General features: G+C 49.4%; 1 protein-coding gene across 4 annotated transcripts in view; it reads left to right on the top strand.

Annotated features, from left to right (window-relative positions):
* COL22A1 (collagen type XXII alpha 1 chain) overlaps window positions 1–17,978 on the top strand; it is a 258,118-nt gene that overhangs the window by 209,291 nt on the left and 30,849 nt on the right. For all 4 annotated transcript variants that reach the window (XM_058699180.1, XM_058699178.1, XM_058699179.1 and 1 more), the window contains exons 47-51: window positions 164–217; window positions 2,062–2,115; window positions 6,585–6,638; window positions 9,973–10,026; window positions 15,023–15,076. In XM_058699180.1, the coding sequence (XP_058555163.1) occupies window positions 164–217; window positions 2,062–2,115; window positions 6,585–6,638; window positions 9,973–10,026; window positions 15,023–15,076 (270 nt within the window). The remainder of the gene's footprint in view (window positions 1–163; window positions 218–2,061; window positions 2,116–6,584; window positions 6,639–9,972; window positions 10,027–15,022; window positions 15,077–17,978) is intronic.

Genomic DNA, 17,978 nt, shown 5'->3' with positions numbered 1-17,978 from the left:
ACCCTGCCTGGCCTACAGCTCAGACTTAGTAAGAGTTGATGAAGAAAGAGTACATGAATGAATGAATGAATGGGTGAACGAATGCATGCGAGCTTTTTTCTTTCGCAATGTAGTTCTAGCAGAATTTCCTGTAATTTTCTTTCTTTTTTCTTTTTCTCCCAAGGGAAGTAAAGGAGAGCGTGGTGCAGCTGGTGAAGCTGGACAGAAAGGTGACCAGGTAAGAACTTACTTTATAATGAAGCTGGAGAGGTATCACTGTTCTTCCTAGATAAATTTCATTCTGCCATTTCTGACATCACTGCTTGGATCTTCCTTGCTGCAGCAGGATTTTTTTAAACCACATTTTCATGGTTTCCAAATTGATTCCTCTGGTTCGTGGTGATATTCCCCTTCCCCAATTATCTGAGGAGATTGCCTTTTCTGGTTTCGTTTGGTTTTACTGAACCCTCTTACCTTTAGAGCTTTTTGTTTACTGAAATGGTAGTCACCCATTACGACATGCCCCCTTCTTTCCTCCCACCCCCATCATTCCTCAGGTGCCTCTTGTGTAACTCACAGTGCTAGTTGAAATCCTCCACGGATGCCCCTCTGCACTCAGTGCCCAGCCAGCCCCGCTGGACCACGTGTCCGAGTGCATTGTAAGGTAGCACCCGTGACAACAGAAACCCCTCTTTCTGCGGATTCAAACACGGCAGCCCCATCATCTTTTATCCAGGGTCACCGATTCTGCACTCCCAGCTCCCCAGCCTCCAGCAGCCTTTCTGCCATTTAAGCTGGCTACCTTCTCCTGCTTTGCTTCTGTCACTCTTCCCTTCTCCTTTTCCTCTCTTGCCCCTGTGCTCCCCCCATCACCCCTCTGTGCATCTCTCCATCGGTCCTCCTTGTCAACCCGCTGCATGCCGGACACAGCCCCAGGCTCTGAGATGCGTGGTGCGTAAGGACAAATCCCTGACCTCACAGGGCTTTCTGTTCAGTGAGAAGGTGAGGCAGGTGAGCAGGTACTCCAGAGGCAGTGAGGTAAGAGCTAGCTATGCTCAAGGTCTGAATGACATACTTAGCTAAAATTCCATCTGTATTTGGAAAAACAAAACGTGTCCAGATTACTCTTGCCATAGTGAATTTTCCTTTTTTTTTTAATATGAAATTTATTGTCAAATTGGTTTCCATACAACAGCCAGTGCTCCTTCCAACAGCTGCCCTCCTCAATGCCCATCACCCACCCTCCCCTCCCTCCCGCTCCCCATCAACCCTCAGTTTATTCTCAGTTTTTAAGAGTCTCTTATGGTTTGGCTCTCTCCCTCTCTAACTTTATTTTCCCCCTCAAATATAGTACATTCTATCCTGTTACAGCTTGTGTTTTCCAGCAGCAGGAGATAGAGGTGGAGGGCAGGGAAGTCTCTTCCATGGTGGTTTGCGGTTTATTTGATCCTATAAAACGTTGTCTTACTAAAACTAAATGTTACACGCAATACGCTCTAGCTTGCTTAGCTCCTGCTTTAACACACATGGACTCCTCTCTGCCCGGAGATGTGAATCCCTTTCCTAAAGTAACTGCAACGTTATTATAGTGTAGATGCCATACCAGAACAGAAACCGGAACAGCTTCCATTTGGGAGCATATGTTGCATGTGCATATGCATTTATTTGTTTCCAGATTGTTATCATGGGGTGTCTCAAGCCACACAAATTGTTAGAAACCATAGTAAGAAGACCCCCCCACCCTTAGACCTACCACCCAGCCACAGGATGTTGTAGCCATTATGGCCGCTTCTGTTTTCACCTGTGTCTTTAGCCACACCATCTTCCTTCACATTATTGTGAAGCAGATCCGCTTTCAGGGTAGGTTTGGTTTTGTAAATATTGTTAGATACTTCCTCAACCTCTGGAAATACCAAAAATATATTTAAAAAAAATAAGGTCTTTCTGTTGCCAGCGTCTTTATCCAAAATTGTTATCGGAATGAGGAGCTAGAGTCTGGATTGTCATCTGATGTTTGGTGGCTGCCAGAGTGAAGAGCTTCTTAGGAGTCGTTGTTAAGAACTGCCTCTTGGGTTTCCCTAGGGTCATCCTGGAGTTCCTGGTTTCATGGGACCCCCCGGGAACCCTGGGCCACGGGTAAGTGATGATTTGGAATCCCCTCCTCTTTTGGCTTTGACATTTGAACGCATTTCCATACTCCCTGGAGATGGGGTCACGTTGGACATTGCTCTTACTTTGAGGACTAGGCTGACACCTGAACGGTGTCTCAGGCTGACTGGAGAGCGTGGGTCCCTGAGGCATCTGGGGTTGAGGACCAAGTGATATGAGTAGCACCAATGGGCAGTGAGGCTAGGGTGCTTGTAAGGGCCAGGAGGGTGTTGGCAGGGATGGGCAGGCTTGGTTAATTCTTAATCTGTATCTAGCTTGGGCAAGGGAGGCCTGAGATCACTGCAAAGTTAGGATCTTAAGTAAAAGATGTAGAAACAGATTCCCCTGTTCCATAGGAACCTGTCCCACAGCAAGAGACTCTGGGAATCACAGCGTCTGTATAAGCACAGATTTTCCTGGGTTTACTAGAGTCAATAATAATAACAACTAATAATTAGTATTATTCAGTATGACCATTTTCTTTAAAAAAAATTTTTTTTAATGTTTATTCATTTTTGAGAGAGAGACAGAGACGGAGACAGAATGTGAGCAGGGGAGGGGCAGAGAGAGGGAGACACAGAATCTGAAGCAGGCTCCAGGCTCTGAGCTGTCAGCACAGAGCCCGACATGGGGCTTAAAGCCATGGGCTGTGAAATCATGACCTGAGCCGAAGTCAGACACTTAACCAACTGAGACACCCAGGAGACCCAAATTAGGTTGTTTTAAATGCATTTTTTTTTCAATAAAATCATATGAGAGCATGCAACCACATCTTTCACTTCAGAATCAACTTTTCCAGCAAACTCATAGAAGGTAAATTAGCTACAAAAGTATTCAAGCTTTCCCAGTTTACTAGAGAGCCTACCTTGAATCTCTGATACTCGGCTTACTTCCCACCTGCCCCCTGCCCAGGGTAGGTGCCGTTACCATCCTTTTCAGTTTCTCAGACTCAATGCCTCACTGCTGCCTCTCTGCAATGAACAGGTGAATGACCTTGCAGGGGATCTCTGAGTTTACTATCATTGAAGTTCACAAAATTCTGCATTTTCTTCAGATGAATAATTTCACTTAAGAGATCCCTTTGCATCGTATTTGAATATGTTATTGGATTTTGTGGCATCTGACAGTCAGGCACAAGAATTAAAAATGATTAGGGTAGCAATGTCATAGATAATGGGGAGAGACATTGGCATTGAATTGAGGAGGGACATTTGAGAAGGAAATAATTTTATATTACACTTCCCATATCATAAAGGCTGTACCTTCCCTGTGTAACCTAATAGCTGAGAGGGCCCCAGAGTAAGTGCTGAGGGAAAGCCCCACTCCCACCCCACCCTGGTCATTCAAAGCCTGTAACACGTCTCCCCCCCCCACCACCCTTGCAAATGAAACCATGTACTCCTCTCATTGGAAATTGTTCTTTGACAACTCTAGGAAAGGGCTCCTGGCTTATCATTCTCATGTAAGATGATGCATCTGAGATTCAGAAACAGCCACCATCAGAGGGTGGCTGAGTCAGCTAAGCATCTGACTTTAGGTCAGGTCATGATCTCACGGTTTGTGGGTTCAAGCCCCACATCAGGGTCTGTGCTGATGTCTCAGAGCCTGTAGCCTGTTTTGGATTCTGTGTCTCCCTCTCTCTCTGCCCCACTCCCACTCACGCTCTGTCTCTCAAAAAGAAACATTAAAAAAAATGTTCAGAGACAGTCACAATCAGATGGCAGCTGGTCTGCCTCCGACTGACCGATGTGTTCTTCAGTTCACTCGGATGTTTCCTGAGCATCTACTTTGTGCTGTGCCCTGGACTGTTAATCACCTTTGGGAGTGGATCCTGGTGAGCTGCCCATTCGGGGTCAGTGGCCAGTCATTCTGTAGCAACTCGAGAGCAGGAAACCCTCCTGGTCATTGTATTGTTTCTTTGAGTGCTTATATGTCAGACCCTGGAACCAGGGATGTGGAAACCAAACAGACAAGGCTTCTCAGAGTTTATTTCCTGGTGCTCAGTTGGCATCCTACTTTCAGATGAAACCCTTAACCCCAACTGCCATATGGAACTTAATTCCAACTTAGCTAGGTTCCAGAGTAGAGGATGCTGGAAGTTTTTGTCAAAATGATATGGAAGAATCCTGATTTGTAGTAGAAGCTCCATTGTTCTATTAGGTTTCGACTAGACGTGTCATTTCCCTGTAGCGTCCCAGCCAGAGAACCATGAACCTTAGGCTCTTTGTTCAAATATTATCAATATCCCTTTATTTCGTGAACATATACTGGGTCCTTACCTGGTGGAAGAGGTGGGGAAAAATCTGACTGCGTCTTGTCCCCGGGAATTTGTCTGACATGGGAAACAACACCTATCTTCTGCAGCTGTACCAGACTTCCTTGAGGCCCACCATGTAGCTGTTTCTGTAGCCCTAGAACTTGGCCAGGACTTGGTATGATATGGGCTTCCTACAAGTTTATGTAAAAAAAAACACTAAAGGGGCGCCTGGGTGGCTCAGTCGGTTAAGCGGCCGACTTCGGCTCAGGTCACAATCTCACGGTCCGTGAGTTCGAGCCCCGCGTCGGGCTCTGTGCTGACAGCTCAGAGCCTGGAGCCTGTTTCAGATTCTGTGTCTCCCTCTCTCTCTGCCCCTCCCCTGTTCATGCTCTCTCTCTGTCTCAAAAATAAATAAACATTAAAAAAAAACACTAAAGATTGCTGGAAAGGTATCAGTAAGACTGCAAGAGCTCGTGTGTTTGTCCTCCCGTATTTAGTTAGTATCCGCCATGTTCCTGGTCGTGGGCTGGCCAGTAGACGTACCGCTGTCATCTGTGCTTATGATAACGGAGAGCCCTTTATGGAGAGCCCTTAGTACGTGCCGATGCTGACTAACTCCTGATATGTATTAACTTTCTTTTTTTTTTTTTTTTAAATTTTTTTTTTCAACGTTTATTTATTTTTGGGACAGAGAGACAGAGCATGAACGGGGGAGGGACAGAGAGAGAGGGAGACACAGAATCGGAAACAGGCTGCAGGCTCTGAGCCATCAGCCCAGAGCCTGACGCGGGGCTCGAACTCACGGACCGTGAGATCGTGACCTGGCTGAAGTCGGACGCTTAACCGACTGTGCCACCCAGGCGCCCCTGTATTAACTTTCTTAATTCTCTCAACAACTCAGCTGAAATAGGAGCTCTTTTTCTCCAGTTTACAGAGGAACTGATAGGCACAGAGGAGTAGAGTAATGTGGAGAGCCAGGACATGGACCCAGGGACGCTGGTTCTGAGAGGGTGCACCCCAACTGATACCTTCTATTCCGTGCTAAGCACAGTGCAAGCACTGCCTCATTTCCTGCTCTCCTCCTCACAGCCCGGACAATCATATCACTTCTACCCTTTCACTGACAAGGAAGCTGAAGATGGGAATCGTATACCCCTTGACCAAAGCTAGAAAGAAGCAGTGTATTCGTTAGTCTAAACAATCTGTCCCCTTGGACCATCTGGGGGGCTCAGTTGGTTGAGCTTCCAACTCTTGGTTTCAGCTCAGGTCATGATCCCAGGGTCATGGGATCACTCCCCGTGTTGGGCTGCACACTGAGCATGGGGCCTGCTTGGGATTCTCTCTCTCCCGCTCTGTCCCTCTCCCCTGCGAGTTCTCTCTCTCAAAATAAATAAATAAAAATTAAAAAAAAAAAAAGAATCTATGTCTCATCTGCCAGCCAGCCCAGATTTCATTCATTCATTCATTCATTCATTCAAGAAATATTGAGTGCCCGCTATCTCTGAGGCAATGTTTTAGTTCCCAGTAAAGGAAATCATCAACAAACACTAGGGTGGCAGATGGCGATAAAGGCTATGGAGGAAAATGAAGGTGTTAGGAGGGGCAGGCGCTTTGGAGTTTGGATTTGGGAGGTGGATAATTTCTCACTGAGCCGGGATGAGGACGAGGGCAGGCTGTGCGCTCTGAGCCTTGGGGGACTGGATTTCACGCAGGGGGAGCAGCAGGGGAGGGAGCTGAGCGGACTCACCCTGCTGCACTCACTTACGTGCATAGAACTCCTCTTTCATGGTTCCATGCACTTCTCATCTCTGGGTTGGCACAACCAAAAACACCCTCCTTATTAGCCTCGAAGATAAATCCACTTGTTCCTTCTTGCCTTCTGTCCCCAAATGTCCCCTGATGTAAGCCGGAGGCGTCCACTCTGAAGTGAGACAGTTTGCTGTTGCCGGGGAGGCCGGCTGGCTGGCGACTACTCTGGTCCTTCCTGCCCCACGGCTGCTGTTCCCCTGACATCTTTGTGTTCCCAGAGACCAGACCAGAGTGCTGGGGGAGGCGGAGGCTCCCAGGAGCACCTGTGGTTCTGGCAGCCGGGGAGGGGCTCGGGACGCACCCTCCGTGCACTGCTTCGTGCACAAAGAGGCACTAACCATCTCTGTTGAGATCCTCACAGCAAACTGACTCCCTGCTCTGTCGTCCTTAGGGAGCGGATGGCATTGCTGGGGCCGCTGGACCTCCAGGGATCCAAGGGCCGCCGGTAAGTTCCTCAGCAGACCGGACCTGCCCTGAGTCTGTTTGGGCTTCCCAGAACCCAGGTATTCACAGGCCTGGTCCTGGTCCTCCCTCTGCCTCCGTGGCTCCTCATGCTGAGTATTCACAGTCTTGCAATGAAATTGTGGGGGAGGGGAGTTGTTTGCTTCCCATTGGGACCGTGGTTTCTTGCCTCTGACATAAACGTTTTGGAGCACTTGGGTGGTTCAGTTGGCTAAGCGTCCGTGTCTCCCTCTCTCTCTGCCCCTTCCCCTGTTCATGCTCTGTTCTCAAAAATAAGTAGAAAAACGTTAAAAAAAAATTTAAGAAATAGAATAATAAAATTAAAGTGAAATAAAATAAAAAAATAAAATAAAATAAAATAAAATAAAATAGGTTTGGATGAATGGCCTGGCAATCCAGGATTCCAGAGTCTGGTTTACAACCAGCTCACACAGGCCCTGTGGGTGTGGTTCTCTTCTGAACAGGCACTGGGGTGGGTAAAGGCTTGAGCCAACCCGCCCTGAGGCTATGGTATATTTCAGGAGGCACGTTGGACAGGAGTAGCTCCTGTTATCCAACCGCCCCAAAGAGGAGCGAGAAGTCAGAGAGGGGAGTCACACAGGACTCTGCCTGGCATCCCAAGCTGGCTCGCAGGCAGGTCAGCCCTCCCCTGGCATCTCTGGGCTCTGATGCCAGGAGCTCTTGAGGGATCAGTTAGGACAGCTCGTCCTAACCCCCTGCTGGGAGGAGGAGGGCAAAGCCCAGTGGGTTTGGGTTACTAGTCCAAGGACACACAGGTAATTAATGTCCAAGTTGGGAGTTAAGTCACTTTGGAAACTCCCGATTCAGTGTCCTTCTGCCATTCGACTCTGACCTGCTGTGGGGAATGGCCGGGCTGGGGGCTGCGGGGGTGTTGGGATCCAAAACTAACAGCCTCATAGATCGGCTTTTGTTCACCATCTGGCCAGTCCTCTTGAAGCTGCCCCCTTAGAAGTCCCAGGCTGAAGGGAATATAAAACCTACCACAGGCAGCTTTGCACCGATTCTCGGACACCAAAAGATCTCCCCCACGAACACAGACCGTTTGCCCCAAGAGAGGAAGATACAGCCCAGATGTGAATCTCACATACCTCGGAGCTAAATTGTATTGAGTAAGACATTGATTCTGCCATGGGACCCTGTGGCAAGCGATGGCTGTGCTTGAAGCTGCCTGGGGTCCCGATATTTCTCTGTATACATCAAACCAGAGTATGCTCCGAGTTTTCTTAGCATAAACAATGAGTATTGGTAGGTTAAAAAAATTTTTTTAAAGCTAAATGGGACATAATAAAAAAAGATACAGACTGAAAATATTTCCATTATATTTTGAAATGAAACATATAAACCATTTGCCAATCTTTTTGACATAGAAGGAAGGCCTTACTTCGATTTTGGGTCCCCTAGTGGAGTCTCTTGTCGTTATTCTTGTAAAAAGAACATCTACCCACTGACTGTTTGCTGCTTCTTGAAAAAGTGGTTTGAGAATGTAACACCACCTGTGAAGCAATTTGAATGCAGAATCCTAGATCGTTAGGGTATTTTTTTTCCTAATCTTTTATAGCTATCTCGTTACAGCCATCTAGATAGTGAGTCATCTTTGTAAAATAAAGTCTTAACTTAAAGATCATTCTTTTTCTTTTTCCACCTACATTTAGTTGGGTTACCTAATGAATAATTATGTAATTTCCAGGGTGCCTGGGTGGCTCAGTGGGTTAACTGTGTGACTTTGGCTCAGGTCATGATCTTGCAGTTCACAAATTCGAGCCCCGCGTCGGGCTCCGTGCTGAGCGTGGAGCCTGCTTAAGATTCTTTCCTGGGGCACCTGGGTGGCTCAGTCGGTTAAGTGTCTGACTTCGGCTCGGGCCATCATCTCGTGGTTCATGAGTTCGAGCCCTGCGTCAGTCTCTGTGTGGACAACTCAGAGCCTGGAGGCTGCTTCAGATTCTGTGTCTCCCTCTCTCTCTGCTCCTCCCCCACTCAAGCTCGCTCTCTCTCTCACTCGAAAATAAATAAAAAAGCATTACAAAACTGTGTAATTTCCACAGCAAAGCACAACTTGCACAATACAAACAGGATTAGGACCAAGCTGACCTCTTGTGTATCTTCAGCTCACATCATGGGGTTAAAAAAGCCCGAAATAGTAAATATTTTAGTCTTCGTGGGCCACGTGGTCTCTGTCACAAATATTCAGCACTGCTGTGATAAGATGAAGTCGTCATGCACAGTAGGTCAACGAAAAGGTTCCACTGTGTTCTGATACAACTTTATTTGCAAAAGCAGCGAGGCCTGGAGTTTTGCTAATTCCAGTAGTGGCTCCCTACTAGGGTCTTTGGAAAAACAGACCTTCAGGAAGGAATCCAGCGAGCTCCATTATCAGTATTTAAAAATCCCTAATGATGCTGAGTCTTTGTTCCAAGTTGACAAAAAAAAAATCCACTTTGTTTATAAAATCTGTATAAATCTGAATTAAATATCAAAATATCTTCGCCTTTGGTTTTCGTCCAAGAAGCTAACATCACAAGCCTTAAGGATACCTCATTTTGTGTGGCAGGTGGATTAGAATGTAAAACCTGACATCAGCATTTTACCACTTCAAAAGAAACAGTGGCCGGAGATTATAAAGGCATTGGGGCCTCTTAATTAGAGACACAGGTGACAGAAGAACACTCATCCAGATAGAAATGATAGCATTGATGACTTCATCTGATTGAGAAGCTGTGTTTGGCAGTGATGTGTATCTGGTGAATAAAATGGAAAATGAAGTATGAATTAAGGCAATTTGGTAAACACAGTCTTTGAAAACACCAGCTATAAACTTGGTAGGAAGTTTAGGAGCCTCCAGACAAGGGGATGGTGACACCAAACCATCTGTTTAGCCCCAGGCCGGCTTTTTGCTTGTGTTGGATCCCGTGTGCCCAACAAGGTCAAGAGCTGTGGTCAGGAGCTGTGGTGCTACGTGGTGAGGGTTTGGCCCTCAGTGTTGAAGATAAAGTACAGAGCTGGGGCTGGACCCAAGTCTTGTGGACCCCAAGCATCTTCTTCCCACCAGGCATTTCCATCTTCAGTCCCCCTGAGTCCATGTAACATGCTGGAAAGCTTCCCTGTGTGCACATGTACCTGCCGTGATGTGCTCCGCCCAGGGCGCCTCCCTGCTGTGGGGCAGGCAATGCCTGGCAAGCACTTCGCTTCTCACCGAAGATGCCTGCCAGCCCGTGAGGGCAGTTCTGTGTGAGATCGTTTCCTTCCAGAAAAGCCAGTCTGAGAGATCTAATGGTGTTTTTGTGTCTTGCATCCTTCAGGGGAAAGAAGGTCCTCCTGGCCCCGAAGGCCCATCTGGGTTACCCGGAATCCCGGTAAGTGAGATTAAACACACACACACACACACACACACACACACACACACACACACAATGCGACCAAAAAACCAAAAACCTGGTTTCTCTGCTACAAAAATGAGCAAACCAAAACATACTGCACCACTGTTTAGGTAAGACATGGTCACTGGGGGAGTTTCGAGTATTACAGAAAATGAGAAGGAGAATCACTAACCAAAGCCAAGTAAGTACGTTTTTGGTGGGGTCAGTCTTAACCTCATTCTTCTATGCAGTATGCACTGTTGTTGTTGATTTGTGTAGATGATGTTTTTATCTCTCTCCACACACGCATATGTGTGTATCCACGGTTAAGATCTCTGTCTCACACACACACACACACACACACACACACACACGCACGCACAACTGTGATAATGAACTATTTATGATAAAATAAACACTTCTTATTTTCCACACTGGTATTAACTGTTCATACACTCATTACATTTTATATACACTCTACCCAACGCATGTACCATAATATATATGATCATTCCTCTGTTGCCTCATAAATCTTATCGTTATTTTTTTTTAAAACTATATTAAGCTATTTTGCATGCATGGCACTTTTCTATGTAATGGCCCTCAAAAGTGAGGTTCACTTGTCAGGTGTAATAATATCTGAGGTTCTTTATTTTTTTTAATGTTTATTTTTGAGAGAGAGAGACAGAGTGAGTGGGGGAGGGCAGAGAGAGAGGGAGACAGAATCCAAAGCAGGCTCCAGGCTCTAAGCTATCAGCACAGAGCCCGACGCGGGGCTCGAACTCACGAGCCATGAGATCAGGACCTGAGCCAAAGTCAGATGCTTAACCAACTGAGCCACCCAGGTGCCCCTGAGGGTCTTGATACACACTGCCAAATTACTTTCTATGAATACTGTTCTGGACTTTTAAATTTAATATACTTCTCAACAGGGTTGAGCTCTCTAGTTAGTTAGTAAGGCTGGTCCAGAGAGATCATATGCTGCCTCCTCCATTGAGAACGCATCCCTGTGGAGTTGGTGGTCTGGCCCGTGCCTGCTGCTGGGACCTCTACTGGCCACAGCCCCCAACCCCGGCCCTGCATACTGTATTGTTTTATTGCAGCCACACTGGCTTCCTTTTGGTTCATAGAATGTTCGGCATCCTCTTTTCCAGACCACAGGGCCTTTGCCCATGCATTTCTGTCTAGCCACAATGCCTCTTCCTTACCTCTTGCACCAGCTGCTTTTGCCTTTGCTCTTTTGCATCCCATCTCAGGCATCACCCCCTGGAAGTTTTCTCTGCACCCCCTAGGCTGGGGCAGTCTCTCCTAGTCTCTTTTCCTTTCCTTGTGAGGGACTATCTCAGCAGTAATCACATCTTTATTTGTATAATGGTTTCATTAGTGACCCCTTCCTCCAATGTTCATTAACTTATTTGCTCATTCGGCAGAGTCTACTTAGGCACCCACTGTTTGCTAGATATGGAAATCTAACAGAAAAGTCCCTGCTAATCATGGGGGTTTGCTCTAGGCTGTGGGTTCTAGAAGACCAGGCTTTGGCTTCCCACACATAGTGAACGCCCAGCAAATACTACTTAAAGAAACACATGGATGAATGAACTGCTCTCTCAGAGCCCTCCCTCCTCAAGTATCTGAGAAGTGACTCCACTGGTCAAAGACACATTTCCCAGGCACCACTGTCAGCTCTCCCTGCAGCCATGTGACCCTGGGGTTAAGTAACGTGTGCAGGGCACACAGATCTTAAAAGATGTGCTGGGTTGAGAAACCCCTGTTGGTCTACACTGCGGCCCTGCAGCCTCGCCTGTCCTGGCAGCTGGAAGGTACTGACTGATTTAATTCTAGCGATGGTGAAGCTAAGGAGAGAAAATCCTGGTCTGGCTTGTGTGCCAAGCCCTTATCACCACAGCCCTAGCATACTGGAGGAGAGAGGCATGGCTTCCGGTGTTGACTTCACCATTTTCTTAATGTCTCCTTAGCCCCTCCACCCTGTCGTCCCTTCCAGGGGAGGGTCCTGTCTCTCAGACAGAAGCCAAGCCTGGGCACATGCTATCCCTGCAGCCTCGGGAATGGCTTCCTCTCTCTCACCCCATCCCCCACCCCAGCCACTCTGAATGCCTTTGCCTCTTCTGTATCATTCCTGTGTCAGAAACACTTCCTCTCCCTCTGCCTGGAGGATAAGAATCATCGTAGCTTCGGGGCGCCTGGCTGGCTCAGTCAGTTAGGCGTCCGACTCTTGATTTCATCTCAGGTCATGATCTCATGGTTCATGAGTTCGAGCCCCGCGTCGGGCTCTCTGCTGACAACCGGGAGCCTGCTTGGGATTCTTTCTCCCTCCCTCTCTCTGTCTGCCTGTCCCCTGCTCGCGCTCTCTCTCTCTCCAAATAAACATTAAAACAAACAAAAAAAGAATCCTCATAGCTTTCATGTGCACGGTGCACACCCCCTGATGGGCTCTGTGCAAAGAGCTTTCCGCATGTTATAACATATGTACCCTTTGCCCGTGGGCCCTCTCAGCAGCTCATGCTGAGGTCTGGACTGGACGTCCTTTTCTCTGGGAGGCGCCCTGAGCCTCCCCAGGGGCTTCGGTAGAAATCTGAGCAGTGCTCCAGGAGCACTCAGCCCCCTACGCCATCACAACACAGATGCAGCCACACACATCCATCCATCTCTGTCCCCAGCACAGCGCCAAGTAGTGCTTCCTAGATGTGGGCTGACCTAGGCCAGAATTCAAGGAACCAGACAGACCCAGCCGTGGTCCCTGCCAGTATGTGGCCTGGGGTCTCGTGGAGAAGCCAAACAGAAAAGGATGAAACCATTGACACAGAGCATGCTGTGCTATGTGGTAGGTAGAGGGGGGCCCAGGGGCCCATAGTGGACACCCAAGCCAGACCTGGAGGGATGTCTGTGGAGGGGACACTCGAGGCGAGTGTTCAAGGTCAAGTAGTCAAGGCTGAGAAGGACGAGAGGGGTCAGGAAGAAGGTAGAAGGAGGAACGTGTAAGACACATGGATGTATTTACATACAGGAACTGGCTAGAAGAAATATTAAGTGTTAGGGGTGCCTGGGAGGCTCAGTCGGTTAAGCGTTGGACTTCGGCTCAGGTCATGATCTCGCAGCTCATGGGTTTGAGCCTGTGTCAGGCTCTTTGCTGACAGCTGGGAGCCTGGAGCCTGCTTCGGATTCTGCGTCTCCCTCTCTCTCTGCCCCTCCCGTTGCTCTCTGTCTCTAAAAAATAAACACATTTTTTTAAAAAGAAAGACTAAGTGTTAAGAAGTGGCTTCTGCTTCTGGCCAGGGCCATGGGGGTGCACTGTGACTTTGCTAACACTCATTGGGCACCAACGGTCGCTTCTGGGAAGGAGAGCCACAAACCTCACCATTTATTAGGCACCCCTCTGTGCCAGAAAGACCCTTCGTATTCCTCCCCCTGCAGTCGGGGAGCATCTCTTTAATTTACTGAAGGTGCAGAAGCAGGTTCGGAGACATTAACGGGCCGCTCAGCAGGTCTGCCTGAGGCAGCTTCTCTCTCTCGGAAAGCCACCTTTCCTTCTCAGACGATTCCATGGGCCACACACGGCCCTCCTCTACATTTCCCCATGTGGCACTCGTGCTGCTCCCACACATCATGCCTTTGCCCCCGGGGGGTCCTCGGGGTCTCCAGCCAGAGTCTACAGGTCTCCCGCCTGGCCGCGCTTCCTCCTGTGATTGGCTTCCTCTCCCACGCACGTGTCTCTTGACCTCCCCCCCCCGCTGCTGCATGCATGGAGAAAAGTGCTTTCTGGAAAACTCTTGATTGAAAAGAGGACCAGTACGGCCCGGCTTCCACAGCACCCCGCTGGTTTCCCTGGTTAACCTGGTTATGCCAGGAGCGGCATTCGGAAAGGGTTATGGGTGTCCGTTGAGCATTGGACCAGCGCCCTGGATGGCCACGAAACTTAGATTCCAGTCCACGGTGGCTTCCCAAGGTACCAGGCCACTGATGGCTTCCCCTGCTGCCAGGCCACTGATGTTGAAGGCACTGATGAGGAACGATGCCCGGTGTCCTGAATGCCTACAGCAGCAGAGACAGCCCCGGTGCGGAGGCCACCTGTCGATGCTGGGTTAGTTCTGCCTCGCGGACAGGAGCTTCCGTTCTGACTGCCTGGTAACTCTGTGGAGCACACTTGCCATCTTTTTTTTAGGAGCAGGGCACTGAGGGGCTGAGGATAGCGATAATTTGCCCAAGACCAGGTGCCTAGTAGTGCAAGAAGGATTCAGACCTTGCCTGGGTTGACTCAGTTTCCCCTCTGCCCTGCTGCCTGGTTGCTTTCCTTCCCCAGACCCCCACGCTCACCCCCAGTCCAGGTGGTCCAGGATTGGAACCTAAGTCTGTGTGATGTTATCGTCATTGTACAGAATTCTCTTTCCCGTTTGCAGAGACTTGAATAACGGTCTCTTAGGGAAACCTGAGGCTTCTAGTGACCTCCTTAGGGCAAGGAGGCTGGGCATGGGGAGGGAATCCCAGCTGGATCTCACGGAGAGAAACGCCAAATGTTCACAGCTGTTCGTAACCCACATGTAATCTGTGTTGGCTCCCTGAGTCCCCGTGTGTCCCGTGCTGCCCTGTATCTGTCCAGTGTCCCCAGTGTCTCCATCAGAAGCTGCATCCTTGCCCACTCCTTGCTGCATTCAATCCCAGAGGCCCAGACATGACGCTCTGGTGTCCCAAGGTTGTCTTCATGACATGCCTAGTAGGGGCTTCTGCAGATCAACAGAACCAAGAATGATGCTATTGCAAGTTTTTGCCTTTCCGCTCTATGCCAGGCGCTGTGGATGGGAGATCCCAGGCAGAATTGTGGTGTTGGGAAGAAACCAGGAAGTCAAACCAGTTCTGTCTGTTCAAGTGGCCCCTTAGCTGTTCAGTGTGGCTGTAGCCCAGCACTAGGCGTGTGTCCCGAACGCAGCCTGTGTCTTCCCTCCCGGAACCTCCAATAGCAATTTGATTTCTCTTGCAGGGAGAAGAAGGCAAAGAGGGCAGAGGTGGAAAACCAGGTCCCCCCGGGGAGCCGGTAAGGGACTCTCAATTTTTTACCATGTTATGCACCAAATTAGTAATGTCTCCGTTAACAGCTGCTCTTTGTGGATGAGCTACTGTGACACAGGTGCAGCCAGAGTCACTTTCTCTGTGTTACTTCATTTACTTCTCCTGACAACCTTACAGGGTGAATGCTGCTGTCCCCATTTTATAGCTGAGAAAATGGAGTCTCAGGGAGGTCCAGTGATGGGCCCAAAGTCATATGATGGGCTGGTGATAGAATCAGAACTTGAGCCTGGGACTTTAGCCTGGCCTCCGCATTTTTTTTTTTTTTTTACTGCCCCCTTCAGCCTCAGTCCTGTTGACACGGGAGGGGAGCTGGGGCAGGTAGATGCCGGCTGGAGTAGAAGCCTGACACCCTGGAAGCCTATAGAAGCCTGATACCCTGGAAGCCTGTTATCCCCACCAAAAACCTGAGCGTTCTGGCCAGCTCCAGGTGAAGGGAGTTCGCCCTTTCTTCAGCTTTGGCCTAGAGTTGCAGGTTTTGTTTTTTCCCCTTTTCTTTTTCTCTAACATCACCTGCCCAGGACACACAGTGAAACAGACCGAGTGCTTGGGAGGGAGTCTCTGTGCCCCAGCGGCAGTTGGTTGGAACAAAAAGTGGGCAGGGGGTTCTGCCGACCCGTATCTGTGGCCTCACTGTGGTTCTGCACAGTTGCCTGCTTCTCTTGGCCGTGGGTCAGGGCCCGTGGGGCCAGCACCTTTGTCTCCCCAGATCCCTTCCATGGCCTCAGTACTGAGGGGGAGCTGGAAGGTGGTGTCTGGGCCTCAAGACCCAGCCCTCCACACGCCCACCCATGGCAGAGCGTCAATGATGGCGTGCCCCTGCTAGTATATTACGCAGCCCCGAGGAAGGTGTTCTCCAGACACTGATGTGAGCCTTCTCCAAGACGCATGGCAACTTGGCCAGAATCGCTGGAGAACCAAGCGAGGTGAGACATCAGCCATCGGCGGAAGGCACCAGCTCATCTCACTGGTAATGACGTCGGGACGTGACTCTTCCCCAGCCGCCCTGGTTTTAAGTCCTGCTGAGGTCAGAGCTGCAGAACCCTTAGAGCCACTAAGGGGGATTACACAGAAGTTTCTACAGCAAGGTTTCCAATTCCATTTAATTTGGTCATAAGCTGTTACGACTTCTGCATCTTACACGAGTTGCGGGAAGCACCTTCTTCATCATTTTTCACTGCTTGCCGGATGCCGGAACCAGAATTCACTGCTGAGAGGAAAAGAAAGCGCTTGGGGCAGCAAGCACTGTAAACAAAAGGCCCCTGCCAAGCCGCCGAAGCCGCCGAAGGCCGATGCCCAGCAGAGCAGCCCGTGGAGGGCACGTGGCAGTTAGTGGGGTGAGACTGTGGGAGGGGAGAGAGAATGGAGACCGTCACTATGTGTCCAGCTCGCGCTGCGGCACAGATGCTTTGTTACCTTTTCCACTGTGACCCCCAGAAGATCCCCATGGGGTGTGGCATTATTATTGCCCCAGATGAGGAAACTGAGGCACAGAGAGGTTAAGCAGGGTGGCCAAGGTCACACGGCTGGTAAATGAAGCTTCTGGGACTCACCCTCCAGAGGCTGACTCCTGAGTTCAGTGCTGCGGGACAGAAAGTCAACTTTTTTTCTTTTAATGTTTATTTATTTTTGAGAAAGAGACAGAGAATGACGGGGAAGAGGGGCAGAGAGAGAGGGAGACACAGAATCAGAAGCAGGCTCCAGGCTCTGAGCTGTCAGCACAGAGCCCAATGCGGGGCTTGAACCCATGAGCTGTGAGATCATGACCTGAGCCGAAGTCGGACGCTCAACCGACTGAGCCACCCAGGTGCCCCAGAAAGTCAACTTTTCTGCAGGTATGTTATTCTGAGAGTTGTCAGGCCTCGGTCTGCATCCAGTGTGTTTATGGATTGTCTCTTCCAGTTAGGCCTGTGTCAGGCCTTGGGCCTAGACCAGTACGAGGCCAAGTCTGTTCTGGGCACGCGGTGGATAAGTCAGTACGTGAGGAGGCAGGGAGTGGGGGCTTAGCAACTCCCAACTGGGAGCCTTCCAGAGTGTGCCAGGCACTCACTCCGGAATCTCAGTGTGTGGCCCTTGTGACGTCTTCTCTCTCTGAGCTGCCTGAGAAATTGGCCTGGGAATGAGCGGCACAGGATCCCATAAAAGCAGATCCAGAGACAAGGATTTACGACAGGCGGGGCGTTTGGGAAGTGCTCCCAGGAAACACCGAGGGCATGAGGAAATGAGACTGGGAAAGATCCCCATGGGGAAAGCCACCGACATCAGGCTAGGGAGTGAGCCCCTCCAGGGGTCAGCCAGGCCAGTGTCACTGGAGACCCTCTGAGAATTTGTGAGGAGCTCACTTGGAATCCGTGCCCCCAGCCCTGCCAGCCAGTCCATCCATCCGTCTGTCGATTTCAAGCCTTTTTAAATAGAGGATTGCTCCCGGAGGCATTAACGAACACATTAACTTCCACACCTCAATGTCAGGCACCCCTGAAGGCCGTTCTGCACACAGCTCTCAGCCTGAGCAGGGACTGCTTACCGATGATGGGCCCCCCCCTCGGGGAGCCAACCGGATGTGGTTGGAAAGCAGCAGCATTTGCTACACTCCGTGTATTTTTTCAAGTTCCTATGTGTTAGGGACATGGATGGACAGATAGATAGTAGATAGACAGATGGGTAGATGATGGATGGATAGATATGTAGCTAGGCAGCTTTTTGAGTTGTGTCATCTTTATTAGGAGGTATTTGAGCGATAATTATAGTGTATAATGATGTACAGAGACTCTGGAACCAAAATACCTGGATTAGAACCCCAGCTGTGTGAGCTTGAACAGATCACTTAACCTCTCTGTGCCTTAGTGTTTGGGCGGATGGAAAGCAATCAT

The sequence above is a fragment of the Neofelis nebulosa genome, chromosome 14 (genome assembly GCF_028018385.1).
Source record: "Neofelis nebulosa isolate mNeoNeb1 chromosome 14, mNeoNeb1.pri, whole genome shotgun sequence".
Lineage (NCBI taxonomy): Eukaryota > Metazoa > Chordata > Mammalia > Carnivora > Felidae > Neofelis > Neofelis nebulosa.
Note: the sequence above shows the minus strand (reverse complement) of the source record. Positions and strands in the feature narration are given on the sequence as shown.